Here is a 19,078-nt window from a genome sequence, read left to right as displayed (position 1 = left end):
ACCTCCTTCTAAACGTCAGTAAGACAAAGGAGCTGATAGTGGACTTCAGCACTAAGCAGGAGAGGAACTACCAGACCCCCGTCATCAACGAGTGCCCAGTGGAGAGAGTGGACAGCTTCAAATACCTCGGAGTTCACATCACGCAGGACCTGTCATGGTCCTGTCACATCAACACCGTGGTGAAAAAGGCCCGTCAGCGTCTCTACCACCTCAGACGCTTGAGAGACTTCCAACTGCCCTCCAAGGTGCTCAGGAACTTTTACTCGTGCACCATAGAGAGCATCCTGGCGGGAAACATCTTAACCTGGTTCGGGAACAGCACCATGCAGGACAGACGAGCTCTACAGAGGGTTGTGCGGTCAGCTGAGCGCACCATCCGCTCCGAGCTCCCTGACCTGCACTCAATCTACAGCAGGCGGTGCTGGACCAAGGCCAGGAAGATGGTGAAGGACCTCAGCCATCCCAACAACAGACTGTTCTCTCTGCTGAGGTCAGGAAAGCGATTCCGCTCCCTGAAGACCAACACAGAGAGACTGAGGAGGAGCTTCTTCCCGCAGGCGATACGGTCTCTCAATCACACCACCACACAGTACTGACCCACACATACAGTTCTTACACACACACTGGACTTTCTGGACTTTGGTTTCACTTCATCACTTAAATCACTTTAAGCATATTTGCACTGCACAAGACATAATGTGGATTGCACAACACTGGTCACTATATTCTTCATTTCCGGTTAATACTTGTACAGCTGCTGTTATTGTGTATATATTTATTTATATTTAGATTTCTTCATACATTCTTATATAGTTCTATATTGTGTATTGTGTATTTTGTTGTACAGTTATTTTATTTTCAACTTTAATTTATATATTTATCTTTATCTTATTCTTCCCAGTTAAATTTACCCTTCATTCTAATTTGTGTTGTACAGTTATTTCATTTTTAACCTTAATTTATATTTTATTCCTTCCTAGTTAAATTTACCCTTTTTAATTTTTCATATTTATTTCCTATCTTATTCATAGCCTTTTCCTTTTTTGTTTTCTTTAGGTCACGAGCAGTTGTCCAAGCATTTCACTACATATCGTACTGTGTATGACTGTGTACGTGACAAATAAAAATTGAATTTGAATTTGAAAGTGGAGTCAGATTCATAACGTAAGCGTTTAATGTTGGCAGAGAAGTAAAGTCCTCGTGCTGCGGCGATGCCGTGACCATTACGTGTGCTGTGTTTCAGTGACAGCGTGGCTCGATGTAAGGAGCTGGACCATGCTGTGAGGACACGCCAGGTCCCGATGTCTCCCTCTGACTTCCTGGACAAACTGATGGGGAGGACTTCTGGCTACGACGCCCGGATCAGACCGAACTTCAAAGGTAACTACAGAGACGTCCGTGTTTACTGCAGGAAGTCGTTTGGCCTGTGAGGAAACGTGCTGACGCGTGGCGGGCCGAGCCGCTTGATGCAGACGGCTCCCGGCGTTCGTGACTGAACTTTGAATCAGCTCCACGTCTGCAGCTCCGGCTTCACAGCAAGCCGGCTAAACATTCATGATTACTGATTATGAAACACCTGCAGCCATGTCACCTCCACTTTCTCCTCCTTCAGACGCAGAAACACACCAAGCTGCCACAACCGTTAGGACACACACAGCGCCTGATTTTATTCATGCGCTCCACATCAGTTCATCCAAGAACCGTTCTAACAGCGACTGCTGCAAAGAGAATAAATAATATTACTGGAGAGCACATTTCCACCAATCAGAGAGCGTGTTTGTGTTTGTTTCCACGCATGGACGCTCATCCTCTGTCAGAGTCTGTCGAGCCTACGAATGAGTGAGAAGCACAAACGTCCTCTCTGCTATGTGAACATCACACACATCTGCAGAGACATGAACATGGAGGTGAAGGCGGGACTTCCTGTTGAAGTAAAGATTAATTTACAGTTTAATGCAAACTGGATTTAAAACGATGTTGATGATTCACTTTCTGCCTAAAAGAAGAAAAACATGAGAATAATCTGCATTTCGTGTCTGCCGTGTCCCACAGCTTCGGTCTGTCTGAACTAACCTCAGACTGATGTGAAGTCTAAACTATTTCTCACTGATTGTTCAGTCACGAAGTCTTTCCTTTGACTTTCATAACTTCCTGCAGTCGCACCTGCGCTCTTTACGAGTTTTTATGTGTCTGCACATAAAAACTCGTAAAAACTTCTGCAAATCTGACACAAAAACAGTGACTTTGATTTAAAAAAGCACTTCTGAGAACATGAATGTATGTGCTGCGACAAACGTTTGCACAAATGTTCAGAAGCTTCACTAAAACCTCCAAAGCTCCTGAACATCAGAGCAGACAGGATGTAAACCACAACTGGTTGGCCCAGGCATGCGATCTTTTCACACATTCCTCCACCCGTTGCTGTGCAGCTAAGACGGAGGCAGACGTGCTGGACGCATGCTTCATGGTTCAGCCCAAACCTGCAGTGCTCGCCCCACGGCTGTGGTTCAACGGCTGCAGGCACGACTTAAAACACGTAATCCTTCATACGCTCAAGGAACGTTTTAGTATCTCTATATATAATGTGTAAACACACACACGTGTCGAGTATTCATATCTTAGTGAGAACGTCTAACCCTGAACCTAACCATCACCTGTAACTGTAACCCTGACACTAAACCACATTTAGAGTCTAAAAGATGCCTTCAAACTTGTGGGGACCAGGACCCCACAAAGATATGAATACACACACACACACATACACACAGCAGACGTAGACTGACTGTTACTGGCTGAACTGGTGTACGTGCACCCAAACCAGTCCTGTAATCAAACACACACAGGAGGGAAGAGGTGGGCGGAGGATGAAGCTGACGCATGTCCTTGTCTCTCGGCAGGTCCTCCCGTCAACGTTTCCTGCAACATTTTCATCAACAGCTTTGGCTCCATTGCTGAGACGACCATGGTGAGTAACAGCTTCATGTTTGTAAAGCAGTCATAAACATATTGTAGCTTCCTCCACCTCTCAGGAACACTGGACACCGTCAGGTGGTGTTGCTGCTGCACTTTGCAGCGTGTGTTAAAGTCGCCGTTCGTCCTTGACTGCTCGATAGAATACTTGAGTGCACAGGGCCGAACGCTCAGCGCACGGAGAGGAAGCTGTCGGGCTTATTCAGCTCAGACATCACCAAACGCACACCGAGGGCAGTATTAGTAATTTAAGCCTTTCATCACTTCCTGATTAGTGAGTACTGTCGGCATGTTCTCATTCCGAGAACAGGAAACGCGGCGAGGTGTCATGCTCCATGACGCACGGCAGCGTCATTTTTCAGTGTGCACGCTCAAACCACGATCGCTGTCACAGGTCAGAGGTCATCGTTCTCTAAAAATGTTGACCCATCTTCATCACATCCATCTCTGGACCAAATCACAGCCACAGTCAGGACTCCCACAGAAGGCCTCTGTGTAATCGGGATTCATGAGTCTCACTCAGAAAAGATGCTTTTATTGTTTTAAGTCCAATCAAACGAGCTGCAGTGTCAACCAGAGCTTTCTCTGTGAGACGGTGACTAACCAGAGCAGGTCTGTGTCCGTGCTGGGAACACTGGGAGCTGGCTTCGCTTCCCGATGATGTGATTACTGTGAGCTGCGCTCGCTGCCAGGATGATCCCACCCTGCTGCGGTGATGCTGAGGTCCGGGCTCTGCAGGGTTGCTTTCACTGCACTGGCGCTTTGTGAAACACCAAGCCTCTGCCAATCAGAGGCTTCCGTTAGGCTCCCTGTTGTCGTCCGTCTGAGCTCTGCATCCGTCTGTCTTCAGTCTCTGTCCCCGGTCCTGGTGTCACGCTCACGCGTCGTAATCAGAGTCTCGCTGTGCGTTACTTCCTGCTTTAATTTGTTAGTCTCCTGTCTCGTGTGAGGCAGTTTTGCTTGTTCTGTGTCGTTAGTTAGATTTAGTTCACCTGAGTTCTCAGGTGTGTTCCAGCTGTGTGTCCCGTCTGTTTCGTTTCCTGTGATTTCTGCTCAGTGCAGTTCCTGGTTTCTGTTCAGCGATAAAGCTGTTTTGTGTTCTGCAGATGTCCACGTCTGCCTGCACACGGAGCGTATTTTCAAGTAGCTGATGTCCAAAGAAGGAGAGCTGCGGCTCAAGGCCACCGTAGAAAACATAAAACTGTGCGGCTCCTGTGCAGCACAGTGTTGTGTGATAAGAGGATTGTATATGGTAGTTAACTTGTAATCTGTATTTAAAGGCCAAATAATCAGTTAAAGAAAAGCTTCAAACTGCGAGCAGACAGGAAGTCACGGTGACGAGTGGAGACGATGACAGAGCGAGGCAGACAGAGACAGAAATCAGAAGAGACAGACGAGCAGACAGGAATAGCAGATGTGCGCCGCGGGCATTTACCGAGTCTGACAGCAAATACTTTAAAGTGACGTGAAGGCGGTCCGCCGTGCACACGAGCTGCTTTGTACACCGATACGATACGCGCACACGAACGCGGCTGCAGACCAGGATCGGGTTTCGTGGTCTCGCTGCACCGACACTGTTTGAATGTCCCCGAATGCTCCGAGCGATGCACGTGGCCTCTGACGTTCAGGCAATAAAAGCATTTTTTCATCAGTTTTGTAACCTGTGAAAGTCACTCCAGCTCCTCCAGGATTTAGGAGTGCTGCAGAGCTGTCCCACCCTGTTAGGAGTCCCCCCGCCCGGCGGCAGGACAAACAAGAGTGCACTCGAGGAGACGCTGGTGGAATAAAGTAGCTGTGATTTCTTCCAGGATGTCGTGCATTCATACTTTATCAGCTAAGACATAAATTTACAACAACCATGGTGATTTCTTTCCCCTTAAAACACAATGCATATTCAGAACTTCACTCTGCAAATGTAGTATTAATATTTATTTTGGTTTGTCTGTCATTAAAAGCATCCGTGACATCACGACTCGCTGCACACAAACGATGCTCAAAGTCAGAAAACATATTCAGAGAGTAGAAGCAGGAAGAGGAAACAGGAAACAGGAAACAGAGTGGGACAGAGTGCTGAACCTTTCTCATCCCTCGTCATGTAAAAACTGCCTGAAAGCCTTCAGGCTGCTGACAGGTGGCCCTGAGTTATGCTGCTACAGGCTCAGGCCGCTGGGGGACTACCCATCATGCACGGGGCTTTTCTTTTCACACCTCATGTTTTTCACGTTATTAACCTTCATCTTTTTTGATCTGTCCGTGTCTCCCCTTTTCTCGTCTCCTCACTCCAACTGTTGGAGTTTCTTCCTGTCAAAAGGGAGTTTTTCCTTCCCGTTGTCACCGATTGCTGCTGCTACGGGGTCATGTGATCGGACTGTCTGCTTATCTGGTTAACAGCTTTAAAGTGATTATTAATAAAAACTGAAGCACTTGATGGAAAAAGCACCAAAACGCTGAAACATCTGCTCGTCACAGAGGCGGTCTCTGTGGGTTTATAACGAGGGAGCTTTGCTTTAGACGCCTGTAAACCCACAAATGTCTGAGACTTTACATCTGTAAATATAAGGTATGAAATATTTCTGTGGTCTGAACTGCTCTGACACCGGGTCACTTCCTGTGGCGTTCCTGCATAATCATCTGAGCAGAGCTGGTCGAGATCCGCGGAGCGCTCTCGGAAGATGGATGGACGAGCTGATGGATGACTGAAGCGACAAGGTCTAAGTGCTTTGTGCACCGCTGGGAGCTGCTCTGATGGAGCCGTGTGTGTGTGTGTGTGTGTGTGTGTGTGTGTGTGTGTGTGTGTGTGTGTGTGTGTTTTCCTGCTGTGTGACAACTGTCATGAGAAATTTCATAATGTACGATATTGCTTTCATTTGACTTTTATTATTTATCTGACACACCTGAATTTTTTATGATTGTGTGTGCATGCGTCTGTGTGTGCATGCGTCTGTGTGTGTGTGTGTGTGTGTGCGTGCGTGCGTGCGTGCGTGCGTGCGTGCGTGTGTGTGTGTGTTCACCTGTCACTGTATGGTTTATTGCAGTGAGGATGATTGAAGCTCTGTGGCTGCCTCGGTCATGAGGAGGGGAGCAGCTGTGATGTTTTCCCTGATGGAGAGCAGTTTGTTCAGTGACCTCTGACCTTAGCTGACTCAGATGCCAGTAATGGTTCCAGCTCCTCACCCATGTTTTCACAGTGTTAGTCGCAGTTGTTTTCCTCTGGAAGGCGACCACGTTCTCTTTTGTCCTCCTGACATTCAGGAGAAGGTGATTTCTGATGGACGTCTCCACCGAGCTCCTCAGCAGCTCTCTGCACTCTGACTCCTGCCCACCAGTAATACAGCGAGCCTCTGCAGGGTCACCAGCGAGCATGATTCAATGTTTGGGTCGCTGGAGTGTTAGGAAGTGGTTGGACATTGAAGACACTGGAAAACTAAAAAAACATGATTCTCACCGAGCCACCAGTGCCACCCAGGTGAGACTGAGCACGCTGCAACAGGTAGATAACAGCATCATCCACCCTCACAGCAGGGGCAAGAACCAGACTGTCCACCTCCGTGATATGTGACCTTCTGATCAACACATTTTTATTTTTTTATGTGGACTCGTTGAGTTTCTAGACCTTTTATCGCGTCTGTCCTCTTCACACGTGGCGCTAGGACACCACGCTCCCTGGACGTGAAAGCGTTAGATCTAAAATCAGCTGATGGGGGGCGTGGTCAAGCACAGTTTAATCTGGTATCCGTAAAGAGGAAGAAGACAGGGCAGCCATACGTCAGGTCAGGATTCAACCATCGCTCCTTTCACACAGCTGAGCGCTAACCGTCTGAACACGCCCACCTCTGCTAAGAACCCCAGAACGATAACTGGAGCAGAAACTGGGAGGGCGGTGATCGCACTGATGAGGACCGTAAACACGTTCATACTGAAAAGTTCAGCATCTGCATTTCTAGGAACATGTAGGCCTTCAGCACCGGTACATCTGAACCCAAAGTGCCCAGTTTGTCTTTGGATCGCTGTCAATAAAGTTCATCAAACATGTCACAGCTGCCCTAAATCAATATTATTGGTAATTACCGAAATCACTCTTTATATTTCTGAAACAGTGGATCCAAGAGCATGTCCAGACTCGTCAATCTAAATAATGTTTTTGATTCTAAAATATAATTATTGCTGTTGTTTCCATGCATTTAAAAAAAGCATAAAAATGTGGTTGAATTAGTGATAAATAGTCTTTCATTACTAAAGAAAACTTATAATGAATTCAGGTTGAGACGTCTCGCTCTTGTTCCGAGCAGTAAAAAGAGAAGTGACTGTAAAGGAGAGGGTGGACGTTACAGCGCGTCGTGATGCTGGACGCTCTCTGAGACTAACAGCGTGAGACATGAAGTGTCCTCGCTGTGCGGTCGAGTACACTTCAGAGTCGATGGAGAGACGAGTACTTAGAGAATGCACCGAGGACGAGGCGGCAAACGCAGGCTGACGGAGGCAGATGTCAGGAAACTCAAGAATTTAAATAGTAGAGACAGAAGGAAGTCCACTGCTGACCTTCAGGCAGAGATCAGAGTCTGACAAAGTCTCCAGTGTGAGTAAAAGCAGACGTCCATGCATCATCCATCCATCCATCCATCATCCATCTATCCATCCATCCATCGATCCCATCCATCCATCATGCATCCATCATCCATCCATCCATCCATCATGCATCCATCCATCCATCATCCATCCATCCATCCATCCATCCATCCATCATCCATCCATCCATCATCCATCCATCCATCCATCCATCCATCCATCCATCATGCATCCATCCATCCACCATCCATCCATCCATCCATCATCCATCCATCATCCATCCATCCATCCATCCATCATGCATCCATCCACCATCCATCCATCCACCATCCATCATCCATCCATCCATCCATCCATCCATCCATCATCATCCATCCATCCATCCATCATGCATCCATCCATCCACCATCCATCCATCCATCCATCCATCATGCATGCATCCATCCATCCATCCATCATGCATCCATCCATCCATCCATCCATCCATCCATCATCCATCCATCATCCATCCATCCATCCATCATGCATCCATCCATCCATCATGCATCCATCCATCCATCCATCCATCCATCCATCATGCATCCATCCATCCATCATGCATCCATCCATCCATCCATCATCCATCCATCCATCCATCATGCATCCATCCATCCATCCATCCATCCATCCATCCATCATCCATCCATCATCCATCCATCCATCCATCATGCATGCATCCATCCATCATGCATCCATCCATCCATCCATCCATCCATCATCCATCCATCATCCATCCATCCATCCATCATGCATCCATCCATCCATCATGCATGCATCCATCCATCCATCCATCCATCATGCATCCATCCATCCATCCATCCATCCATCCATCCATCATCCATCCATCAACCCATCCATCCATCCATCATGCATCCATCACCCCATCCATCCATCCATCCATCCATCCATCATGCATCCATCCATCCACCATCCATCCATCATCCATCCATCCATCCATCATCCATCCATCATCCATCCATCCACCATCCATCCATCCATCATCCATCCATCCATCCATCATGCATCCATCCACCATCCATCCATCCATCCATCATCCATCCATCATCCATCCATCCATCCATCATGCATCCATCCATCATCCATCCATCCACCATCCATCATCCATCCATCCATCCATCCATCATCATCCATCCATCCATCCATCATGCATCCATCCATCCATCCATCCATCCATCCATCATGCATGCATCCATCCATCCATCATCCATCCATCCATCCATCCATCATCCATCCATCATGCATCCATCCATCCATCATGCATCCATCCATCCATCCATCCATCATGCATCCATCATGCATCCATCAACCCATCCATCCATCCATCCATTCATCCATCCATCAACCCAACCATCCATCCATCCATCCATCAACCCAACCATCCATCCATCATGCATCCATCATCCATCCATCCATCATCCATCCATCCATCCATCCATCCATCCTTCCATCCATGCATGCATCCATTACTTAAATATTTTAGAAATCTGTCAAACAGTTGTTTAAAACAACAGCTATATTACTATTTATTAGTATGATAAACTGAAACTACTAAAATGTCCTTATTCACACATGATAACCAAAGAATAATATCTATTTTTAAGGCCTCATTTTCCTTGATATCAGTATTCTTTTGCTATTGAATATTGAAGACTTCCCAGCTGTTCCTAGAGCCTAATTTCTAATGAAACTTTGGTGCGATCCATTGTTGAATCCACTAAATCCCAGATCTGATCAGCAGCATTCAGCGGGACTTTGAATTGGCCCGTCCTTCAGTCCCAGGACTCCAGATTCTTTTTCCTGCTCAAAGACTCTGCACAGCTTTAAAGAATGGATGGATGGATGGGTTGATGGATGCATGATGGATGGATGGATGGTTGGGTTGATGGATGGATGGATGGATGGATGCATGATGGATGGATGGATGGATGGATGATGATGGATGGATGGATGGATGATGGATGGATGGATGATGATGGATGGATGGATGGATGGATGATGATGGATGGATGGATGATGGATGGATGGATGGATGGATGATGGGTGGATGGATGATGGATGATGATGGATGGATGGATGGATGGATGATGCATGGATGGATGGATGGATGATGATGGATGGATGGATGGATTGATGGATGATGGATGGATGGATGGATGATGATGATGGATGGATGGATGATGGATGGATGGATGATGATGGATGGATGGATGATGATGGATGGATGGATGATGGGTGGATGGATGATGGATGATGATGGATGGATGGATGGATGGATGATGCATGGATGGATGGATGGATTGATGGATGATGGATGGATGGATGGATGATGATGATGGATGGATGGATGGATGGATGATGATGGATGGATGGATGATGGATGGATGATGGATGGATGGATGGATGATGGGTGGATGAATGAGTACCAAATATAGGTAAAAGCAAACTATGCAGAGCAGATAAGATGGAAATGATTTGTGTGGAAAAAAGAGTAAAGCTACTTCAGAAATAATAGCTGCAACAACAACAATAATAATTGTTCACATCTTAAAGGGCACGCTGTCAGGAATCCTAGAAGCACATCAAACATGTCCTGATGTAGCACTCATCCATCCGAGGGGCTGTGGAGGTCTGATAGAGATCTGACACACGTACACCCCACCGATCAGTACAGCCGATCAATCTTTAAACATGAAAACTCTTAATAAGCACTCTTATATTCATGAAAACATCTATTTTGGAGTTATGAAATTATAAACACACCTTTAATAAATAAAAATATGTGGTACTATTTGCTAAAAATGCCCGGGTCAGCACCAGTTTAACTTCAGCTGATGTGTCTTCAAGTCCTGGACAAAAAGTCAAAGCTCACATTCTTTTAGCAGCTTTAGTTCATTTTTAGGGTTTAAACGATTTTAAATGCAGGAATTTATAAAAAGTACCTTTCAGAGAAACATCAGTTTAATGGCAACGAGTCAGTGTTTGTAACACCTTTTCTTTGTTTAACACACTTTTCCCCCAAAACAGTTTTAGCATCACATCAGACAGAGGATCAGAGCTCCAGAGTGATTTTTTTAACACACAGTACCACACATACTGTACGTGCACACACACACGCGCACACACACGCACACACTCACACACACGCACACACTCACACACACACACACACACACACACACACACACACACACACACACAAACACACACACTCACACACACACTCACACACACACACACACACACACACACACACACACACACACACAGGGCTTAGAGCCAGGTTGGCTCACTAGGCTCCACGCTATCTCTGATAAACAGATTTACTTTTGTTAAACAGTTTTTTATTTGTTCACTCAGTCTCTCCATCCTCTTTAATCCACAGTGTGTGTGTGTGTGTGTGTGTGTGTGTGTGTGTGTGTGTGTGTGTGTGTGTGTGTGTGCGTGTCTGCACAGAGAGACATGATGATGGTTGTCCTCACTGGAACCTTTTTCAGTTAAACCCTGTGTGAGAAGGTTTTTGTGCACCTGTGCGTCGGTTTACAGCCGACCCCTTAATGTGCTTGAATGCTTCAGTTTTGGTCGCTTGGGTGCAGTAAACACCCACAGCTTATCTTAAGCATGCGTTTCCAGTGGGTGTGCTGGCTGCAGAGGTGGACGGGTGGACGTAGCTTCTGTTACCTGTTGGTTGGGTGAAGATTTCACTCAGAGCAGCTCCCTGCTGTCGCAGACAGATGACTGTGTGGACAAAGGGAGCACATGTGCTTTGTCCTTTTAAATATGCCCAGGATTATTGGTTTTAAAATGTTTGAATTATTAGCCGATCGCACCACATTTCTTAAATATCTGAAGCAAGGACTGTGGACGGAGCTCTGGGACCAGAGGTGGTGCTGGAGCAGCAGCGCTAAAGGCAGGAACACCTAAAGAAATGCTTTGAATGTCCTTCAAGAAGCCTGAAGAACTTTTCCTGGAGATACTCAGAGTTCAGTCTGTGCTGAAGGATAAAGGTGTTCACACCAAACGCTCACTTTACAGCTCGTTAGACTTGGACACACACTGCTTTTGCCTGATTTGCTGCATTTCCATGTATGTTTGCACATTTCAGTCTCAGAGAAACCAAAGCAGTGAGCTTAAACACGCGATGAGAACGACGTCCTCTGGGAATTTTCCTGTGATTCGTGACAACAGCCGACACATTTACAGCGGACTAACACTACTACTGCTCATTATTTGATCCGTTTTGAAGCATTTAAAAAAATGCAAACTCAAACTAATGTGTTGCATTTGTTTACCTTCCCCTCTCCTTCATTAGACTGCAGTAAATACTTAAAGCATGGGGCGAGTGTGTACCGGGAAGGATTTTGAAACAGGACTATGAAAGAAAGGTTCTGTGTTTCACGCATGGTGCAAATACTGCGTGAAAGCTAAAATAATTGATAGCTGAACAGATGCAGGACTCTCTGGCTGCCAGCAGAGATCAGGAGTGTGAGAGCGTGCAGGATCGCCCCGGGTCAGCCACTGCATCGCTGCACAGTGAATAGTATTTCCTGAGTCCTGCGTCAGTGAGCGCTGAGACACCAATGAATCTGCAACATGACTCCCTGGGAGCCGTGATCATGACGTTCGCTCTCCTACGACTGCAAATGTGATGCAGCGGTGCAGAATAAGTCACCTGTGAAATGTAATATCCGCACAGCTCTGCCCTCGCTCCACTTTTATCCACCTTCTTACTCTGCTGTCCTACAGTGGGGGTCTGATCTGGGTTTCACTTAGGTGCACCTTGCCCTCCTGTTGTATGTCGGTAGGCTACACAACGATCTGAAATGTCTAAGCTGAAGCTGTGGCAGGGCTGTTGTGGGTTTGGGCCCTGCGACACGTCTGAGGAGAAGTCGCAGCTCGTGAAATAAAAGCAGCGCGTTCAGAAGCATCGACGCTGCTTGAGTTAGTTTCATCAGCCACATGTGCGCTCGCTGCACAGCGACTCCAGCTCCGCCCGAGCTCTGCTGAAGTGGAAGAGCAGTGATGTCACTTCCACTCAGTGAGCACGGCGAGCAGTGATGCTCACTGCCTTTTACAGTGCATTCTGGGAATTTTCTATGGAGCTGTCGTGCATTGGAGTGATAGTGTCATCGGGGCACTCGCTTCACCATCGAGGGACCAAACAGTCGTGTTTCCTGCAGATGGCTGTGCTGCTCTTATCCTCGTGGAGCGTTAAACCTTCCAAAAAAATCCTCCAACAGACAAATGGAGCTGGTTCCTTCACTAAACTGCGTCCTTAGGAAAAGAGGAAGGATCCTGCTGAGTCATGCAAACTCCCCTGTGGGGTCTCCAGCTGTTATCCCAGCAGATCAGCTGATCTGAGTGCTCAGCTGAACAACTTGATCTGATGTCGTCGTGTTGGTGTTGTTCCTGGATCATCATCACTGATGTTGGTCCAGGTTAAAGTGACCAATCACACTGTAGTGATGCCATAGTTCTGGGACATGGAAACACAGTCACACCCTAACCACCCTCTTTGTTAGATTTTCTTTCCTGAGTGGACATCTGCAGGTGATTGGTCAGATCCAATGTTGGTGCATAAACAACACTGACACAAGGATATCAGATTGACCAAACTGCTTTAGCCTCTCCAAAGCTGCTGCACACCTCCCTGCAAGCCACTTTGCAACCCACGTCCACCCCAGCTCCTTCTTTTATATTGCCTGATGCAGTCGTTGTTGGTGTTGATACCCAACCCAAGAAATATGGTTGTTGATAATGAATTAGTTATCTTATATATTTTTAATGCTTCCATGGGATCCCTGCTGTGATCAGATGTCTCTGGAAGATTAACGATGTCACATAAGAGTTTGTGAGTCACAGAGTAAAGGATGTGATGGTTTGACTTGATGAATTTGCCCATTCTTTTCACCGTTCCTTCAAAGACCATTTTTCATTTACTTTTACTTCTTTCATCTCTAGGTAGGCTGGCTGGAGCCCAGTCGAGTGTGGCGCCATCTGTTTAAAGGTGCACTTTAGCTGTAGACATGGAAATAAAACAGGGCCTAAAATTGAGCCTTGTGGGATTCCTTACAGGAACTTGATTTACATCCATCTGTACAAACACACTGAACCAAGCTGTGGCCCCTGTAGTCACTCCAACTATCATCTCTGAGTCTTCACAGCAGCAAACAGGGCAACGCTACTTCCTGTCCAAAGCATTAAAAATATAACTTGTTGCTGCTGCTGTTTTTGCGCTTCGACTGAGCTGTAAGAAAGGAGTCGCCTCGAGGACCCTTCAAGGCTGAAGCAGTCACATTGCTGCACGCTCATGCCTGCGTATACTGATGGGAGTAACGAGGCGTCAGCCGCCTATAAGGTGTGCCTGTGCATGAACACGTGTTCACTGACATGTTTGCATCACGCTATCCTCCAGCACAGCTGATGCACAGGTCTATAATTGATTACAGGCCTCTGTCTCATCTGTGTACACCTCAAGCCTTTCAGTCAGGATAAAAATATGACGGGTTCAGTGATTGAGTATACGAATCAGGTTCCAGGACTTCTGTGAAACGACACGTAGCCCAATTTATATCCGCCCTGTGAGAACATGTTCAGGGAACTTGTCCTGTTCAGACAACACGAGCATGCATATCTGTGTGTCAGGGGAAATGCAACAATATGCAGGGCCTCCTTTGTCATGCTTTTCATTCCCTAATACGTCAGTGTGTGAAAGGTCTGCGCTGCAGGCCAGTTTAGACTCTATAGACTCCCTCGCTGTTGGATTTGAGTCTCTCGCTGAAAAAAGATTCCATCAGCTGCCTTCAGAGCATCAGAGCTTTGATGGGGCTTCGTGGACGTGGACTAACGTCTTCCTTGTTATCTTTGACCTGATAACAAGCTGGATGTTCGCCTCCTCATCAGTCTGGAGAACGCGGTATCCTTGATTTCCAGTCAGTCAGGCCACAGGATGGTTTCCACGTGGTCACGAGGGACAACTGTATAGTTTCTCCTCCTGTTCTCGTGTAAATGATCTCTGTGGTTATTTATTTTTACGTTTCTGACAGTCGCATGTGCTTCTCTATGTGTGACTTAGTCGTGTTATGTTGTGTGTCTGCAGGACTACCGAGTGAACATCTTCCTCCGTCAGCAGTGGAACGATCCCAGGCTGGCGTATTCCGAATACCCCGATGACTCTCTGGACCTGGATCCCTCTATGTTAGACTCCATATGGAAACCGGATCTGTTCTTCGCCAACGAGAAGGGAGCCCACTTCCACGAAGTCACCACAGACAACAAACTGCTCAGGATATTCAAGAACGGCAATGTTTTGTACTCTATAAGGTGAGCAGCAGCACGGTTAAGAAAAACCTTCGTGACACATGGAGTCATGTCACTCTGACTTCTGTTTATTTCCTGTAATTTGAAGGTACAAGCTCCTTTATGCGTGAAACCAAGGATCCGTGTGCAGTGTACATACATGCATGCATGCTTTCATAGCCAGAGGCACGCAGCGAACTCTGAGATACCGAGGAAGACGCATCTGCAGAATGAATATATGCACGTCTGCAGTCGTGTCTATTTAATCAGGTCACTGATATAAAAATGTTTAGAATATCTTCCTGTTGTTGGGTTTAAGTCCATCGCCTCAGACTTCATGGTGCTAAATGTAAGTCTTTGATATGTGAAAGTAAAGTGCTTTACAGGTTAGTTAATGAACAGGTCCAAACTTTGGAGCAGTTTTAGGCTGATCTTCAGAAATGTTCTGATTTGAGCTCGCTGCTGCCTCGCCACATGTCCTCTGGCCTCACACTGTTTTCTCACTGCTAGCTCGTCGCGTTTAAACACTGGACCGCATTTATTCATTTGACTAATCTGACTTGCAAATGTTATAATATGAGCTCCGATTAAACATTTATTCTTCATTTTTGGGTTTAGTGGAACTTTTTATGTCCATCGTGAGTCAAAGAGAGAAGGTCTTCATGTGCCTGCTTTAGGATTTAAACATTAGATGCTGACAGTGGTTCTGTAAGTTTGTCAGAGTGGGATCTCGTTTCTGAATATTTTGATGTATAAAGTCTGATATTATCGGGTATCCTCTTGGTTCCAACAGTGCAGGTGGCACATTGATATAAACTGACATGTTACGATGTCTGTGACTTTGAACCCACGGTCTCGGTCTTCAGTGTCTCCTCTCTTTCTTTTCAGGCTAACGTTAACTCTGTCGTGTCCCATGGATCTAAAAAACTTCCCGATGGATGTTCAGACGTGCATCATGCAGCTGGAGAGCTGTAAGTACTGCATGACTGTACACACTCGCAGCACTTTCAGTATGAACGATGTACAGTGTGTCTTTAACCCTTTAAACCCTAACCTGTCGCCGGTGACGGAAAGGGTTTCAAGCAGGCGTGGGTAACTCCAGGCCTCGAGGGCCGGTGTCCTACAGGTTTTAGATCTCACCCTGGGTCTTCACACCTGAATCACATGATTAGTTCATTACCAGGCCTCTGGAGAACTTCAAGACATGTTGAGGAGGTCATTTAGCCGTTTAAATCAGCTGTGTTGGATCACGGACACATCTAAAACCTGCAGGACACCGGCCCTCGAGGCCTGGAGTTGGACACCGGCCCTCAAGGCCTGGAGTTGGACACCCCTGGGTTAAAGGGTTAAGAAACACCTTTCATTCAGGCTGTGAGCCATTGAGCTCCGTTCTTAATTACAAAGAAGCTCTTTTCAGCTCCAGATTTTTGGTTTGGCAGCGTTTTTACATCTGATGCGATTAGTGTCACTACCTGGAATCAAACCGGTGACTTGAGCTTGCCGGGTAAATGTGCTAACCACTACACCACCAACAATTAGAAGGGCAGTTAAATATCCACCGTCAATGCAAAACTGCAGGAGATGCAATGTTATGGTCAAGGTGCAGAGAAGGATGCATCATCGAGGAGCTGCGACTCGGTCACATGTGAACATTTAAAATTTATGGTCACAACACGACAGGGCGGCTGGTGATGGGGCGGGGTCTTTGACTCCAAGTCAAGCTCGTTGTTGCAGCTGTGCCCCGCGACTCCTTCAGGCACACCTGGGAAAACAGAGTCCTCGTCTTCACATCAGCAGCCAAACTGCAGCTGACAACCCGTGTCGTTCTGCCACACGTGTGTTCATACGTACGCGGAGATGCTTCTTCTTCACCTGCCTGCATCTCTCTCTCTATCCCAGCATCCTCCTGTGTCACACCAACCCTCACACGTCCACAGAACAAACTCTGAACTCGCCTGCGACACATTTTGAAGGTTTCCTCGGTGGGAGATGAATCCCTACACGAATACAGGAAAACACTAACAGATCGCTTTCTTGGTGCCAGAATGCAGCTGACATTTAAAGAGCCTGTTTGCTCCATGGATGAACAAGTTCCCCCTGCCATGTGGACTACTGCACCCCTCCCTCTTTACCATCTGGAGGACCATCTTTGAACTGACAGTAAGCCAGATGGTTCCTCATCCTCAGTCCAGAGGACACAGCGTCCGTGATGGGATGGGTTTCTACTTGGTCACAGTCCACCTTAAATGGACCATGAGCCAAAATGCAGCTGACATTTAAAGAGCCATTTGGGGAGCTGTTAGCAGGGTCTGCTCTCCTGTCGGCCGTCGCCTTGATTCTGAAGCAGACGTGTGCTGCGGCTGGATCAGCTAAACTTTCTGACCAGCTGTTGGGAGATGCTTCAGAGGCTGCGGCTCTGGGCCGCTGTGAATTTGCAGAGATAGACAGGCGCTAATTACAGCGGCAGTCATTCCCAGCAAGGCTCAGAATGAGATTAAAACTCTGATCCGTGTAGATAATGTTTAAATCCCCCCCCTCACAGACAGATAAAAGCAGCCCGAGTGTGGATTAAGACTTCTGTCATGGAGAGGGAAGTTCCTCGGGTTAAAGCTGTGTGCTTAAACATACAGCAGCCCCCCGCCCGCCGCCGCCGCCTGTCGTGTTTCTGCTCCGCGTGAACATGTATATTCCATATCCCAGCGATACGTCTCCTCCGATCCGTCTCCGCGCCCACAGAGGCTCGGTGCGTGACTCTGAATATGTAGCACGCTGCTTCTGTTCAGACGTGTGCTGCCTGCACACGCAGGAAGTCCGTGCTGCAAACAATACCATGATTTCAGAATCTGTTGATGTCGTGCGGATGATGCTCCAGAAAGCTGGATGGAGATTCATTCATCCATCCTGAAGTATATTTAGTCTCCCTCCATGGGAACATATTTTAGCAGCATATCTTTTTAAGGAAGCAGTCGTGTTTAATGATGTTGATACAGTTATGATGACGAATCCATCGTCTGCCCAATCAGAGGCCTGGCCTCTGGGACACAGCCCTCGAAGAGCTTATTCATCTTCACTGGTAGTTCCAGTCCTCTCTGACCCACATACACACACATAGAAACACACACACACTGAGACGTAAGCACACGCACACACAGACACGCACAGATTATTTGTATTGCTGCTCCCTGATGTCAGACGAACCATAAGGACGCATCAGGACATACTGGCATGCAGAGGAAATGAGTCGTGACGTGGTCCATGTTCGAGGACAGAAAGTCCTCGGTCCAGGTTTATGTCTCGTTCCGTGAAACATAATTGGAGGCTGTGGTTGCAGCCTGACCCTGTTCAGGTCGCGTCCGGGACCAGCCGAGCTTGTAAGTGCAGCGAGTCGACAGTCACGGCCGCCGCTGCCACCGGAGGCCGTCGTAAGATTTAAAAGCATCCCGAGCCGAGCACAGATGCTCGTGTGGAAGGCTGCAGGCCTCCTCTGTTTTTCTCTTTTTTAACATGCAAACACTTTTCACGCACTTTCAGCCGAAGCTTAAGAAGCAGGATGAACTAATTCTTTCTGTGCATGGCTGCAGGCTTGCACCAGCACATACCAGCTGCTTCCTGCGCTCGCCGAAGAGTCTATGAGTCTATGGTGGCCAGTGCGATCCTCTATGCTGTTGCATGCTGGGGGAGCAGGCTGAGGGTCGCAGATGCCAACAGACTTAATAAACTGATCCGTAAGGCCAGCAATGTTGTGGGGATGGAGCTGGACTCCCTCAAGGTGGTGTCGGAGAGGCGGATGCTGTCCAAGATAAAGACAATGTTGGATAACACCTCCCACCCACTCCATGACATGTTGGTCAGTCACAGGAGCTCGTTCAGTGAGAGACTGAGATTACCGAAAAGCACCACTGAACGACACAGGAAATCTTTCCTGCCTGTGGCCATCTCCCTGTACAACGCATCCACTTAACACACTGTTTGCTGCTACAGCTACACATGTTTCTTTTCCAAATATTTATTTATAAGTGACTTATGTATGTATGTATGTATATATATGTATATATTGTACTATTCTTAGTTAGCGTATTGTCTGTCTTGTCTTAATGTTGGTTTAAAATGGAGCACTGTAACAAAAAATAATTTCCCCCAGGGATCAATAAAGTATTCTGATTCTGATTCTGATTCTGAGCCCCGC

General features: G+C 46.9%; 1 protein-coding gene across 1 annotated transcript in view; it reads left to right on the top strand.

Annotated features, from left to right (window-relative positions):
* LOC146631318 (glycine receptor subunit alpha-3-like) overlaps positions 1-19,078 on the top strand; it is a 48,955-nt gene that overhangs the window by 19,697 nt on the left and 10,180 nt on the right. Inside the window, exons 2-5 of the mRNA XM_085355307.1 lie at positions 1,244-1,380; positions 2,898-2,965; positions 14,693-14,916; positions 15,781-15,863. Coding sequence (XP_085211433.1) covers positions 1,244-1,380; positions 2,898-2,965; positions 14,693-14,916; positions 15,781-15,863 — 512 coding nt within the window. The remainder of the gene's footprint in view (positions 1-1,243; positions 1,381-2,897; positions 2,966-14,692; positions 14,917-15,780; positions 15,864-19,078) is intronic.

The sequence above is a fragment of the Diplotaxodon limnothrissa genome, linkage group LG6, assembly GCF_057381915.1.
Source record: "Diplotaxodon limnothrissa isolate DT_005_m linkage group LG6, D_limnothrissa_male_GT1.1, whole genome shotgun sequence".
Taxonomy (NCBI): domain Eukaryota; kingdom Metazoa; phylum Chordata; class Actinopteri; order Cichliformes; family Cichlidae; genus Diplotaxodon; species Diplotaxodon limnothrissa.
Note: the sequence above shows the minus strand (reverse complement) of the source record. Positions and strands in the feature narration are given on the sequence as shown.